The sequence below is a fragment of the Scophthalmus maximus genome, chromosome 21 (genome assembly GCF_022379125.1).
Source record: "Scophthalmus maximus strain ysfricsl-2021 chromosome 21, ASM2237912v1, whole genome shotgun sequence".
In the NCBI taxonomy this organism is placed as follows: domain Eukaryota; kingdom Metazoa; phylum Chordata; class Actinopteri; order Pleuronectiformes; family Scophthalmidae; genus Scophthalmus; species Scophthalmus maximus.
The window spans coordinates 11806741-11821554 of NC_061535.1; the positions used below are offsets into that span (position 1 = coordinate 11806741).

Consider the following 14814-nt stretch of genomic DNA (forward strand, 5'->3'; position numbering starts at 1 on the left):
GTTCTGGCTGTGTATAGCAGGACTACTGTATTGTAGGAACTGGTGTGGAGATATGAGGATGGCAGCCTGTCTACCACACTGCTGGAGGTTGAGAGGGAGAAATAGTTGACAATGCTGTTACAAAGAAAGAGGAGGCTTGTTCTCTGTTCAAACCCAGACACTGACGGACACACAGACAACCACCCTTAAACACACATCAACACGGTTTTTCTTTTCCAATCGGTTGAGTGTGTGTAAGTTGGAGGTGGGAATGAAACACTTTTCCCAGCGGACTGGGACATCGCTGATATAAACATTTAAACAGAAATAATGTGAAATTAGAAATGTGATCCCGGTAAAACATTTGTATTCATGATTAAGATGATAGTTGCACGTTTCTTTTACAAAAATCGGATTTCTTCTTACCTCTAATTCACTGATGAAGCCAATGGCGTACAGGCTGATGTGTGACTGGCTGTCTGTTCTGTGCTCGGCTGTATCCAGAAGGCTGAGGCTGACACCTAGAGGGCTAGTCGATGGTTTCAGAGTCTTGGGTCTTTCAGGGGGGTCCGTCAGTCCTTCCACGCTGACCGACTGACTCAGAAGAATAGGACCCCCAGAGCTGGCCCTTGACGAGTGAGGGTAGCGGAAATGTTTGCGTTGAGCCGCGGGCCTTGGGCTGTTGGGTTTAGGGCTCATTGGCCGCAGCGGGCTTTCAGTAAAGCCCTCACTAGGAAGTGTGTAGGACCGTGTCCAGGAATGAGAAGGCTGTTGAGTAAGGCTGGCTAGTGAACTGGGGCTCAAAGGTAAAACAGGGCTGAAGAAGGTATGTGGGACTGCAGAGTCATCAGAAAATGGAGCTAGGCCAGTTAAAGTGTTCGGTAAACCCTTTCTTCTCTGGCCCTCAGATTTGCACCCATGGGGGTTCTCTTTTCCAGTCCCTTGTGGAACTCCCCGTTTGGAAATGGGATCTGTGTGGCGAAGGGCTCTGAGGGAGGTCGGTGACCCTGGATTGCTGAGCCTGTCCAGGAGCGGAGAGGAGATGAAGTGTCCAAGGTCCTGCCCAGAAGGAGAGCTGCTACATTCCCCATCTGGCACCGAAAGAGTTCTTTTCAGCAGCTCGGTCTCCTTGGACTTTTTTAGCTTCCTCCAGGACTGTTTAGCTTTACCAGAATCCAAATCGATGCCCACGGAGACCTGCTCCTCGTTCTCCTTATCCATTGAGCGGGACTCGAACAGACTGGAGAGAGACTTGTGCGCTTGTGCAAAGCGCATACGAATGTTCAGACTGTCGTTGCTCTTGCTCCTCTTGTAGGTTTGCCCGATAGGTGACTCGACTTGCCTGAGAAGGGGGTCGTCTGGCCTTGACCCTCCATTACCCACCTGACAACTCCCTTCGCTGACTAGATGACGGAAATGGGGAGTGTGGGAAGTAGACGGGAAGGATCCACAGTCCTCTTCTTCCATGTCGTAAGCCACCGAGGACAGACCTTGGTGGACTGTTCGGTTGAGGATGTCGCCGCCTCTGACAAAAACCTCATCATCCGAGTTGTCCTTTCTTGGCACTTGGTCGGACATAATGTCGTCACATCCTCTGTCTGATGTCTCCTGAGGTACATCTTCACTTGTGACGCTCTTTGAGCCCTTAGCCTTCCTGAAAGAAGGCATTTTAGCAAAGACAGAAAATGAAGAGCCTCTATTTCCCACCTGGCTGCCTTTTGTTTTTCTTCTCTTGATCACTTTGTCAAGATTGGCGTTTCTGTCCGAAGTGGCAAAGTGCGTATCCTCCAACTCATTGCAGTTGCTGCTTGCAGAGGTGTAGCACACGGCATCATAGGCCACGGTCATAGGTCTACAGTGTGTTTCGTTACTACTGCGCAGGACATGCGCAGCTGTGTTCACTTCAGGCTCCGACTCAGCAGTGGTTAGGGATTTTTCTTTTTGCTCAGCCTGGTGTTGTGGACCGGTGGGGATGGAGATGTCGCCTGAAAGGTTGACAATATGCCTCACTTCCTCAGCGGGCCTCATTGTCTCATATTCTTCCTCTGTTTCTACTTTCAAATTGTCCACTGTTGTGCCACAGTTTTCCAGCAAACGCTCAGCCTCCCAAATTGGCTCTAAACTTCTGACGGCGAGCAGGTTGAGGCTTACGTCGGGGTGCGAATATCTCCCTGCCTTTCCCTCCTGCTGGGGAGCTGGCAAGCTCACCTGTGTCTGTCCTCTGTACTCCTCAAGCAGTGTATGTTCGTCCAATGATTCAGGTAAACTGCATCTTCCTGTATTACGTAAGCTGTGATCCCCTGATGGCTCGTCTTTTTCAAACTCACTGTCCACTTCTGAACTTAATTGCCTAAGGCCTTTGTTTCTTTCTGAGTTAGCAGACAGCTTTAGCCTTTTTAAAACTGTGTCATCCTCACTTACGTTCTCTGTCTTTAGTCTTTCTCGCTCCTCGGCATGAACCAGGCTTAAATTTAAGTGGCTATCAATGTCTTTCCCTTGCACAGATCCCGAGTCCTCACTGCTCCAGTGCCATCTGTGGTCCGGTGAAGACACCTCATCCCGGGACTTGTCTACCTCTTCCAAAAAGTCAACGGTCACTTTTCTTGATGGCTCAACCAGTGGACTTGTTTTGTCATTAACGTCGTTGTTGCTATAGGCTCTCCCTGAGAAACAACCCACACCCTCCCCTCTTTGAGCCCCCTTTGTACTGGCCTTGGTGTTATTGTTAGAGTCGGAGAGAAAAGAAAGAGAGGTCTTCAGGCTACAGTGAGGTTCGGGAATCTTCAGATCCAGCTGAACTTGACCTGGACTGGAAACTGTGCCGACAGTGCCTTTTGTGCTCGTCTGTGAAATTGCCTTTTGGACTACGACTGGGTTTTCTCTGCTACTGTCCTGAATGGATTCACAAGAAGCAGCAGGGTGTGTTGATGTTTCTCCTATCGTACTAGGCAGATGCTGAGAAAAGAAGTGGGCTTCACGATCACTGGCAATAGCCTCTGGGATAACTCTCAGCTCACTGTGTTCAGAAAGATCTGTTTTGCCGAGTTTTGACTGTGAGAGACTAACTTGACTCGCTGCTTCCACTGTTTGTTCCTGGTCAAGATAGACATAACTGTCCTCCCCCTCCCATTCCTTGAGAAGAGAGCAGGGTGATCCTACCCTCCCCCATCCTCCTCTAAACGTCTCTGATAACAGAGGGGAGGTCTCCTCTGCCTCTCGGTTGCCAGATAAAAACAGAAAATTATTCGAAAATGTGTGAGAGGGCAGGCATTCCTCTGACTCCACACCAGAGTCGGGCTGGATTTGAGTCGAGTCCGGCCCAGGTTCTATAGAGCCTGACCGAGCCTTCGTCAAAAGTCTGTCCACTGAATGGAGCTGCCAATTAAAAGGTTTTTCTACCGTAGCATCCCTCTGATCCAATTCATTAGGGGTTAAACCTTTGGTGTGACCTGAACCCTGCCATAGGTGTAACCTCTGAGGTTGTTTTTGATCTAGTTCCCTCCCTGTGAGCTCCGCCCTGTCTGAGTCTCCCAGCAGGACAGGTGAGGCTACTTTAGAAACCTCAGTAGCGCAGGTATCCAACGGAAAACAGGCTCTAGTCTCTGTGGAAAACGTAATGGAGGAACCGATTTCATTTACAGTCCCTGGTGGTACAGTCCCCTCCGCAACGGTTCCGACACGCCCGCGCTGCTCCGCCTGGATGCAGACGGCGGACACCTTTGCCTTATCGCAGGGTGTGGTTACACCATTACAAACCTGGGGGTGGATCTCTGACAGTCCTCTGCTGGGGCTCTCCTCACACGGAGTTCGTGAACAGCCAGAGTCTACCTTGTGTGCCGATACACCGATTCGTGTATCATGTGTGTCTCTGAGTTTGGAATTTGTGTTATTCGATACACCACTTGTGTTTGTGCCCTGTGCTTCTGTGATGTCCGGACTTGCTACAGAATTTTCTGTAATTAACCGAGAGTCTGTGTGTTCAATCTCACACTTGGAGTGTGCTGGTGTGCGAATACTGTCAATATGTTGTGCATTTACTACATCGGCAAATTGCGAGTCTGCTATATTTATGTTTTTGCTACAATTAGTCTCTAATTTGTGATGTGTTGGATTACAATATGTCCCCACAGTCTTACACGAGCCCCTTTTGTCTCGGACTTCGCAGATTATACCCTGATGTTCTAAATGCTCTCTCCGTCTGTGACGTCTATCAATAAAGTCACCGTTGCATCTATTTAAACTTGGGTCTGTCTCTACAACACAAGTACTGAGCAGTTCAGGATTATCGAAATCCTGAACATTGCAGATTTCTAATGTTTTTTGTTGTTGTGTCTCCACAATCTTGCCCTCTGTCGTGTCTGTATGTGTCCTGCATTTTTCGGCCTCTGTTGATATATTCAGTCTGTTGGGATTGCTTTCTTCGGGCTGTCCAAGCAGCCACACTTCCTGAGCGTCTGTCGGAGTATTTACCTTTTTACTGTGTTGGATGTGTGCATGTAAACTGTGCGTCTCCGTGGAGCCCTTGAGTTGAGTTTCTGTGCGAGCAGTCTGTAAACTGGAGTGTTGTCGGTGCAAGTCGAGTCTTAATTTCTCTTTAATCGCCGGGAGTCGGGTCTCAAAAGAGCTCAGGTCTCTGGTGCTGAGCTTTAAGGGATCGTTGGGGACTAGATGGTTCTCTGGGCTTTTCCCTCTGCGGCAACTGGTTTGTCCAACATAAGTCTGTGCGGCGTCTCGGTGGCTGTCCTTCACCAACTCTCTCCTCCGCACTTTACTCTGTCCAGTGCGGAAGCAGCCTCCCGTCGCTTGATGACCATCGAAGGATTCCTCCAGTCCGAGCAGGGCGACCAGACAGTCCTCCCCGTCCGGAGTTAAATCTGACAGGGTGTCGCTGTGCCATGAGCGAGAGTCAAAATACTCGTCCGACGTGTCGCCGCCTCCTATGCCACTCTCGCACCATTCCAAGGAGTCTGCACCCAAATCCCCCTCTTCTAAGCCTAAGCCTTCAGACAAGCGGGGTGAGTCTTCGAGGGCTTCCTGCGGCTGTGGAGACAGTAAAGAGGAGGAAGGTGAAATGGAAATCAGTCCAATAATTACAGTGAATTTAGCAAAATTCGAGAAAGGACCTTTAAGCTGATCCTCATACAGCAACTGATGGAGTTCAAAAGGAGAAATATGTAAAGCAATATGTTTTAAAGCATTGATTTCAACACTCACAGCCGGTAAACCAGATAAATAAGTCAAATATTTCTTTAGACACAACAATATTCAGTTCTGGTTGTATGTATGTAGTTTACCAGCTTGTGTCAAGATAATTGACACAAGGCTTCTAAAACTTCCATTTGAAATTTATTCTTGTGAGTTCTTATTCCAGTTAACCTCGCCTGCTAATGTAAGCATCTTGGCATCCCACTTGACACTACTCTTTGTGCATGTTATTACAACTCTGTGCTTTGAATCATATCGTCTCATACAGAGACCTGGAGTAGAGTAACAACATAGTTAGTTGCAACCAAGAATTTGCAGCACAAGTGGTTTGACAAAACAGATTAAACAAGGGGATATACTGTATCATGGATTATTTTTCATTTTTAACCTTAGAATTTGTTGTATGCATCAAACAAAACTGTTTCTGAACATTGAAAAAAAACGTCATGATCTCAAGCAACATGTTGTCCTCCCACCCACAGTTTTACTTACTCCCCATCGCCTCAATGAATCAGCTGTATCCAGCACCAGAGAACAGAGGCGAGCGGCAAACCAGCTCAGCAACGCTCCCATGGCGTCTCTCACGCATACGCTCACACACATCACCGCGCAGTTCACACACACTTCCCCAGGTCTCCTCTCTCCCGGTACAACAACGTGCCCATGGCTTCCCGCTGCACTCTCCTTCCTTTGTCTCCGTCGTGTTTATCTTCCATGATCGCCAATCATGCTGGCGAAGAGTCTTAAATTACAGATCCACCCCTTCCTTTGTCCACCTGCAGTGTCTGGCCTATACATAAAGCCTCACAGAAAGGTAACTGTACGCACGGAGAAACGCAGAACTTTCCTTTACTCCGCATGTTAAAGACGTGGTGCTTCTACGGCGCCTGCAGGGTTTTAATCCAGCGTCAAGACGGCAGGTACTGTACACACTGATCTCCCTGTGTCTTAATAACAAGGAAAGACACTAAGAAGAGCTGCTATAAATACAGCGCTACAACTTTAGGGCAGTGCAGGGTGCATGACAAGACAGCTCAAGGACAAGTCACCTTAATGCAGCCTAAATCACATTAGGGAACAAACGGCTCCATGCTTATGCAGCTACAGGAGCATGGTTTCCACAAAGAACTCAGTGATTTCGGTTGTCCGTCAAAGTGCCAGTTCCATGTATAAATTTAAACAAATTAAGGATATGGTTTCAATTGGGCTGTTACTCTAAACAAGTTATCAGCGATGATCCAATGGTTGTTACAGTGATAGTTATGATCTTTTCAAAATAAATGTGTTATTTCTGTCTGTTATTACATTATAAAGGAATAAATGAAAATGAACCATGTACCCATTTCAAGAAATATCAACGTTCATAATGAGGACACCTGGTAAAACATGACCACTGTGATTTTAGAAAAATTCTAGTTTTGGTTCATATAACAGATAAATGTATAGATCCACCATTTCCTTATCCCCCCTCCCCTCCGCCCGACAGGCACCACCAAAAGAAAAGAAAGATGGTTAATCCAGACATGCTCCGCATTCACAGAGTGGCCGTGTTATTTTCTGCTAATTAATTAGAGTTGAGTGTCCAAAAGAAGCTTAAAGGCTTAGCAGAGCTCCCTTCCCACCACACAGTGGAGCGGTTGATCGAGGCGCAACACTCCGACTCGTCGCCACGGTTATCCAAGCACGCACATGGTCCGTGTTGTTATTCTGTACCTTGCAGGGGAAGTCTGCACTTACAACTTTTTTATTTAGGCGTCGTTTCATGATTTGAAATTCTCTACTGTGCTGTTTGAATCCGAAAAACACCGACAAAACACCCATATATGTATAAATGTATCTTCTCCACGTACTTAACATAACCCAGTGTTGATGGTTCTTCTCTCTGATGCCACTGCTGTCTGGAAATTTAATGAAGTGGAGAGGATATGGCCTTTATTTAATCCCTTGGTTTTCTAATTCCCAGGCACCCACATGTCAGTCAAATCCTGCAACTCAGCACATCAAATTACAGATCAAATCTGAATTTAACATAAACTATGTAAATACTTCAACCATATTTCACATCTTGTCCTCATCAGCATCAGTTTCGTCCTGTTTTCATTATAAAGCCTCCTCGTTAAATGTAAACCGTGACAGTATATATTTTGCCATCAACTGTTTTTCCATTAAGAATACGAGACAAGAGATGCAACTAAAATGACATGACATGGGTCGAGTAAGAACCCGTTAAATCACTTTCTCTAAAATTGCCAGATAGGGGTTTGGTTTTTTTGGACAATTTCACCAGGGGATAATCTGGATGATCTTGATTAAATAAACCAGGCATATGTAGGGGACTGATACCATCCTGTGGCTCAGGAGGTTGAAAGGTCGTCCATTAACCGGAAGGTCAGCGGTTCGATCCCCACTTCCCCCAGTCAGTCAGCCGGATGTAGCGAATTTAAATGTGGTTTAATATGGGGACTGTTGGCCCTTTGGCCGAGGCAAGTGCTCTACTGAGTGCAATTTTAAATTTAAAGACACTTTGTGACTTCAAATTAAGATAATAAATGAATAAATATGCTTTTTGAGGCTTTTCAGGAACTATAGAAAATGCTAAAGTTAACGTGAGTGAGAATCTGAGCATCGAAAAACAGAAACTCACTGTGACGGGTTAACTGGCACAAAAAAATGACGACGGCTTTTTCGTCTACCAGAAAAAAACATTTGTAATATATAAGACACTCACACAAAGCCAGGATACCTGCTTACAGACGAGTCCTTGACCTCGGGACCCTCTCTTCTTTCTCTTTCTGTCTCTATAGCACCAACTGTTGCCTCGGCACTCTTAGTGAGTCTTAACGTTCCCGAAGAGCCAGTGTCTCCTCTCGGCGGCCCGGAGAGAGTCCGCCCACACCCCTGCATGGAGGGAATGCGGCCCGTGGGTGCCGCAGCCACGCTGATGTGTCAGGGCCCCGGGGACAGCTCTCCATTGTGCCGACAGGGCTCCACCGGGTTCGTTCACGCACGCACGCACGCACCACTTGAGCAAGAATGGACAAGGCTCATCTTTCTCTTCTTCAGAGACACAATATTCCTCGTTTTCCGCGGCGCCGGCTGTGACCGAGCCTTCACCTCACCGCGCCCTGAGCTGAACCTGACATCTCCTCCACCTGTTCACGTGCAGTTAGACATATCAGTTTTTTCCTATATCAGAATCAATAATGATTGCTTTTCGGAGCTTTTAAAAGGAAGCAACAAACGGAACTTACCTCATCTGGCAGAGAATGTGGAGTTAGTGCTGGCTGACAAAGGACTATACTCTTCCCTCCTCACTTTCCTCTCCTTCTGTCTCTCCTCAATCTAACACTGCTCCCTCATCACCATCCTCACCCCTCCCCCCTGTTCGCCTGCTCTCTGAGGTCATACTCTGATTGTCACCAACTGTCTTGCATCTCGGCAAAGTGGAGGAGGAACCTGATCTCCGTCCTGGAGCCTATAGTAGAGTAAAGTAGGGGAGGTGGTGGTGGTGGCGGGGGTCCCCAGGGTTGAATATGATACCTCGGTCTATATGCCGATAAGTTTGACATGAGATAAATATTCAAGGGACTTAAGTGGCAATATTAGTGGAGCTGCAGATCACGTGACAACCTTCTGGACGTAAAAGACATTATTTGTTTTCATAAATGTGTATTTCATGTAAGGAAAAAGAGGCACTAGAAAAAATTAAATACGACATCAAAGGTCAGTGGTGAGGACACTCCTACACATCTAATCAGTGAGGAGGACAGGGGGAGGGAGATGGTAACATGGAGACTTCTCAAAGCGCTTTAAACACACACACATACACATTCATTCTAAAAAAATCAGGGCAATTTCAGTGTCTTGCCCAAGGACACCCTCAGCGTGCCGCCTGGAGGAGCCGGGGATCGGACCAACGACCTGCAGATGAATGGACAATGCACTCTACCACTGGAGATGATTCAGTGGGCACTGAGGGTCAAATTAATGACATCATTATGACATCACGTGTGACAAATTTTGGGTGACATTACAGCCATGTCCAAAATCACTAAGCAATTCTCCCCCGACAAACAATTTCAGATTGACGATGCATCGTCATCGTTTTTGCTTCCTCGCGTCACAAAGCAGTCATTTTTCTCGTCTATATAATTCAGAGGCGTTGCCTTGTGGGATTGTTAGCAGCGTGGTGTACATCTTTTTTTTTTCCATTGTGGAATTTTTGTGGGCACCGTGCAGTGGAAATTTTTACACAGCCGGGATTCAGGCAGAAGGTATATGTAGAAATGTGGTAGGAGTTGTACAAATACTACGAAAAATATGTGGAAAACATACAAAATAAAATGTACATCTATATATTTTCAGTTCAATTCCATGAATTGCCTTAGAAACAGATGTGATGACACTGAGGATGAATTCCTCACTATAGCAGAACCTTGTGGTTTTGGCCTGGTGTAAAAAAGATAAAGACTGATGGCGGATGAGTTTTCTGAAAGTGGTTACACACAGGAAACAAAGTGGACTGACGTGATGGAGCCCTGTCTCCACAGCAGTCGCTCCATTATTTATGAGGACTTTAGGAAGCTGCTGCTCAGGGACACGGCACATGGTGGCAGCCATGTTGTAGACACATGCAAAAGTATCTGAACGGATTTATCCGCTACCTTTTATACAGACCATTTAGGCAGAATGAAGGTACAACACTTCCTGCCTTGAACAGACCGTTTGTTTCTCACGTCAAGGTTGTTCTGGATTCTTTTTATCCATGCCACTGTTCCTACGGGTCATTACTGTTCCCATGACGATGAAGGTCTGGTACATCCTATAGGTCATATGGCAATACACATTATGTATTCATTCATTAAATGGAAATCATCTATAAATCAGCATTATTCATCTTTTTGTTCTTAATACCTAAATGAGTTGATTGTCACTGAGACGTGAATTCAAATCAGGTCACGACGCAGAGAAAACAGAGGGCAGAGGCGAAAAAAACTGCACTCCAGTTTTGTCCAGCAGAGAGCAGTTTAACTCTGCCGATGCTGAACACAAAGCACCATCAGTATTCATGAGGTGGGAGAGAGAGAGCAGCACCTCTCATCACCGCTCATCATTTCATATTCAAAAAGACAATAAAGCTTTCATTATTATGTGGTCGGAACCTATGTCAGACAAACGGGAATAAGTGAAAAGGTCAATGTTGACCAGTGAGTTTTTGTCAGAGCACATTTGCAGTTGGCAGTGGCAACAGAGTGCTCCAGTTTGTGACAAAGACTTCCATTCAACGCTTACACAAAACTGAAGAGGCAATATTGTTTCTCACCAAGAGGGACGGCACAAAAAAACTTAGCGTGGCTATTGAGCTGCGACTCATTCATTTCAAAAGGTCAAAATACAGCGTGAAGGCCGACTGCTGATGTCAAAACTTAGAGGACATAACCAGCTCCTCGACGGCGAGTCATGGTTGTTCTCGACAAACTTCACAGACGTATAGATGTTCAATGAGATTGTGTGTGTGTGTGCTGTCCCAGAGTTAGACCAGGTCATCCCGGGGTCAAGTTGATTCTGGAGAGCAACTACAGCCGTAAAGCCCGAGACGAATCTCTTGTGTACCAGGTGATAGTCTCATCCGACTGACAGCACTAATCCATCAACTAACCAAAGCCATTGTGTTAGACTCTGCTGCCTCCAAGTGGTAAACATTTAAAAATACATCATTTTTGAAGAACGTACAGCACATTTATTGAAAAGTCCAGTAAGTGCAACAACATTGGAAGTCACTGATTCACACACACACACACACACACACACACACACACACACACACACACACACACACACACACACACACACACACACACACACACACACACACACACACACACACACACACACACACACACACACACACACACACACACACACACACACACACACACACACACACACACGGCCCTTTCACTTAACCAAGCTCGTCTCCCCTCCAGAGGACACTGCCATGGAAACACGGCACAAAGGGAGGGACCGCTGAAAGCAGGCCACAGAGGTCTGGGTTAGAATACCAATAACACAGTGTGGGAAAGAAGCAGCCAATAATTACAAGTGATTCCCTGCAGACTGCATTAGTCTACTCGGGCCAGCAATTTCCTTCTGCATCACAGACACACACACACACACACACACCATACAAGATAGCTTGATTCTCTTAAGCACAACATGGACAAGATGATACATTACTAAGTAAAAGGTCCATACCTCCGCCAAGTCTAGAGGATCCATCCCTTCACGGAAATCAGTGCTTTGTTGAGGAATTAATGTGGTGATATCATTACCAGCTTGGACAGTTGCTTGTATGAAACCACTGAATTGTCCTTGTGCTGCCGCCAGTGCCGAAGGGTTCCAACCAAAAAGGACCTTTGCGGTCATCCGGCAAAAAGAAAAGTTGCTTTGAAGCAATTCCAGTGAACTTTAGCACTGGCCAGTCAAATATATTGGAAAGCACCGATTGTAGATGAATTAGTTGTTGGTGCAGCATTAATGTTCAAATGCTTTGAAGATGTTTTGGAACCTTCTGCCTCCTAGAGTCATTATTCAATTGATGCAGCTTTAAATCCAATCGTCTAAAGAGGAGAAACAAATCTTGCTTATGCCTGTAATCTAACGTTAGTAGAATATGAGGTTTCACTTGGAACCTAATGTATATTTCCTCTAGTTTTTAACATTGCAGGAAAATTCAGCTAGTAGCTGTGTCCAATGAGGCTGATAATCAGAAATCCCATTGAATTTACACATAAGGAGCTTGGAAGGACTTTTGTATTCCAGACTGAGGGTGTGTGTTTAGCCTTTTTGTCCCCCCCCAAAGCAATAAATTAAATTAAAATAAATGGCAAAACAACCGACATGAAAACATTCTGGCGTAATGGCCGGCGACTGTTCCGAGGACAAAGTGTGCATGTCTGCTTCCTCCGCAATGGAATTTGATGACTGTGCAAATGTTGCCTTAGGTTAATCTGTGAAGTGAGTCTTTGTGTGCTCATTGGGGTCAAGCAGCGGAGTAAGAGGAAAAGTCTGGGTACAATGTCCGACAATGTGGCTACACAGTGTTTTCTTTAGCACTGCCAAGTTTGATATATTTAACGTATATTTTCTCTCAGTTTTAGGTTATATAGGTTATAATATACAAGCATTCCACACTGCACCCCAAAATTTGCAATGTGTTTGGTGCCAGGGCTCAAGGTAGAAAGGCATAGAAGTACAATGTACTTTCTTAATATGTTGTCCCACAAAGACATAACACCATGTTCTCATTCTCCCTCACTGAAAAATCCAGAAAAAAATCTAAATATGTTAACAATATTTCTAAGGTTTTAACAGCTGGGAACATCCACTACTTGACTGATAGGATTCCAGTTTCCATTTCACTCTTCAGTCCGATGCATGATCGTCTTCCAAACTAATCATTACAAATCCTACTGGTATGTTCACGTGTTAAATACATAAAAGATAAATCAAAACTGCGTTGGTGGTGTGTTTTCTGAGTGTGTGTGTGTGTGTCCATGTGCTTCCTCTCCAGTAACGCTCCACGGAAACCTACACTCAATAAGGCTTCATCCATGCCAATACGTTTTCAATTCAAAACAAAATGGCATCCAGACGAGTGTTTTAGATCTGAATCAGAAGAAGAATTTCCGTCTGACAAACTCAAATCACCAGAACCGGACATAGATCGTCTGTATTCAATTTGTCGTTAATTAAAATACTACAAATGCGAACAACGTTTGTTGTTATTCTTCCTCTTCTTAAAGTGTATTACTCTGTTCAAGCATGTTCAGGATCAAGCGCCCAGCGATCAGAGGATAATGCATCAAGGGGCGGTTGGACGTTCAACTCCATTGATTTAATCTGTAAAATATTTCACCAGCTCGCTGCTGAGAAGACGCAGGAGATTTGAACCGGCCCTAATCAGACCCCTGCGGTGAGTTCCCACAGTTTTAGAAATTTGGGGAGCATCTCTCTTTTATTAGCCCCTGTGCGTCTGGGTGAGTGCCGTGAAGAGGGGCGACTGGTTCTGGCAGCGAGAGTGGGTCAGGAGGGCAGGGCGCTCTCAGGCTGATCAACAGCTCACTTGTCACCGAGAGTGATTTCCTCGCAGGACGCGCTGCTCGCTCCGCAGTTATTAAATCTTTCCCTCTTTGTCCGCGGCGTGGGGAGAGTAATGAAACCATCACCATCCCTGGCGGTTACACCAATCGCTCTTGTTAAAACGCTGACTGATTAAAAAAAAAAAAAACGGTCAGGAGGCTCCGGGGCGTCTGAGCGCTTCTGGAAGACTGAAGTTCCCGTCAGACGTGCATCTCTTCACATTCATCGGATCTTGATTGATGATTGAAAGTGCAACAGAATCCCCTATCTAGTATTCTAAAAGAAACTGATGTGAACACTATGACGAATCATCAACGCAGCAAGGTAAAAACAAAGCCCCACATTATTCCAGACTTATGATGAGTAATACACAGATTTTTCAAGGGAGGAGCTCATCAAGTCCAGCAAGTTCTCCAGCAGCTGGTTCTGCCAGTTAAAAAGTTTGGATTTTACGTTTTGCTTTCCAGCCGAGTCGCGCTATCCACTTGGCTGCCAGGCCAAGTCCACAGGTGACAATCTAGGGATTTTGACAATCTGTACAGTATTCATATTCAAATTTCTTACCGCCGCTGACAACACAAGCATCATTGTGCCCTCCACAACACAACCGTGTGGGCGTGAGTTTCATACTGTGATTCTGTTCCCCACACAATGCGGTGTAAAGCCCTGTGTATTATTTTACTTTGCAAAGCTTTGTATCTGATGCATGCAGCCTGGTAGCTTTGTGGAATTAATTTTTAATCTTTACCAAGTAGCAACATCTGGGAATGTAGTTGATGAAACAAATGGCAAGTATGAAGTAAACAGAAATGGGTTGCGGAGTGCAGCAGATGGGACGTCGCAGATGCTCTACAAGCTCAAGTGTCCACACTTCTGTCAAAGTCAGCGAAGATGATAATGACCTCCTGACCCTCATGTACAAATTTTTAACATGTGCTCTCTGTCAATGCATTATTTCAACTCGCTGTTATCATTCAGATAAGTGCTCACCACAAGAAGCTGAGGGAGGATGGGGGACGGGGAGCCGGGTGGAGGTGAGGGGGGAGTAAACACGCTGACAGCGGTGCATCACTGCATGTGGTAAAAGCAAACCGCAAACGGCAGCAGTGCATGTCGAGCACCATCACAGTGGAGTGATGGATGAACGATATTCCGATCGGTCTTTCTTGTCCTAACATGTTCCAGCCTGATACTTCGGTCACACGCCGTAAATGACAGTTGAGATTTGCTCTCAGTTTGCAGACACACAGCACAATCTACTCATGATGACCAAAAGGAAGCGAGGGAGTAATTTCTACACAGCATGAGCCAGCGAAGCTAAGACTTAAGAAGTTCTTAGATCTGCCTCTTTAAGCTGAAGTGAGGGAGGCTTACCTGGAAGATGGCGTGGAGGAAATACATAACACTGAGCATTCTTGAAGAATTAAAGTCAGAGAGGGAAAGACCTCCCCAACCCCTCCCCCGGGAGTTCGCTTCTATACCCCCAGT

At 45.8% G+C, this 14814-nt stretch overlaps 1 protein-coding gene across 3 annotated transcripts in view; it reads right to left on the reverse strand.

Moving 5' to 3' along the window:
- Window positions 1-14814, reverse strand: part of arhgef4 (Rho guanine nucleotide exchange factor (GEF) 4) — a 71088-nt gene that overhangs the window by 37977 nt on the left and 18297 nt on the right. For all 3 annotated transcript variants that reach the window (XM_035619328.2, XM_047329864.1, XM_035619329.2), the window contains one exon: window positions 406-5019. In XM_035619328.2, the coding sequence (XP_035475221.2) occupies window positions 406-5019 (4614 nt within the window). The remainder of the gene's footprint in view (window positions 1-405; window positions 5020-14814) is intronic.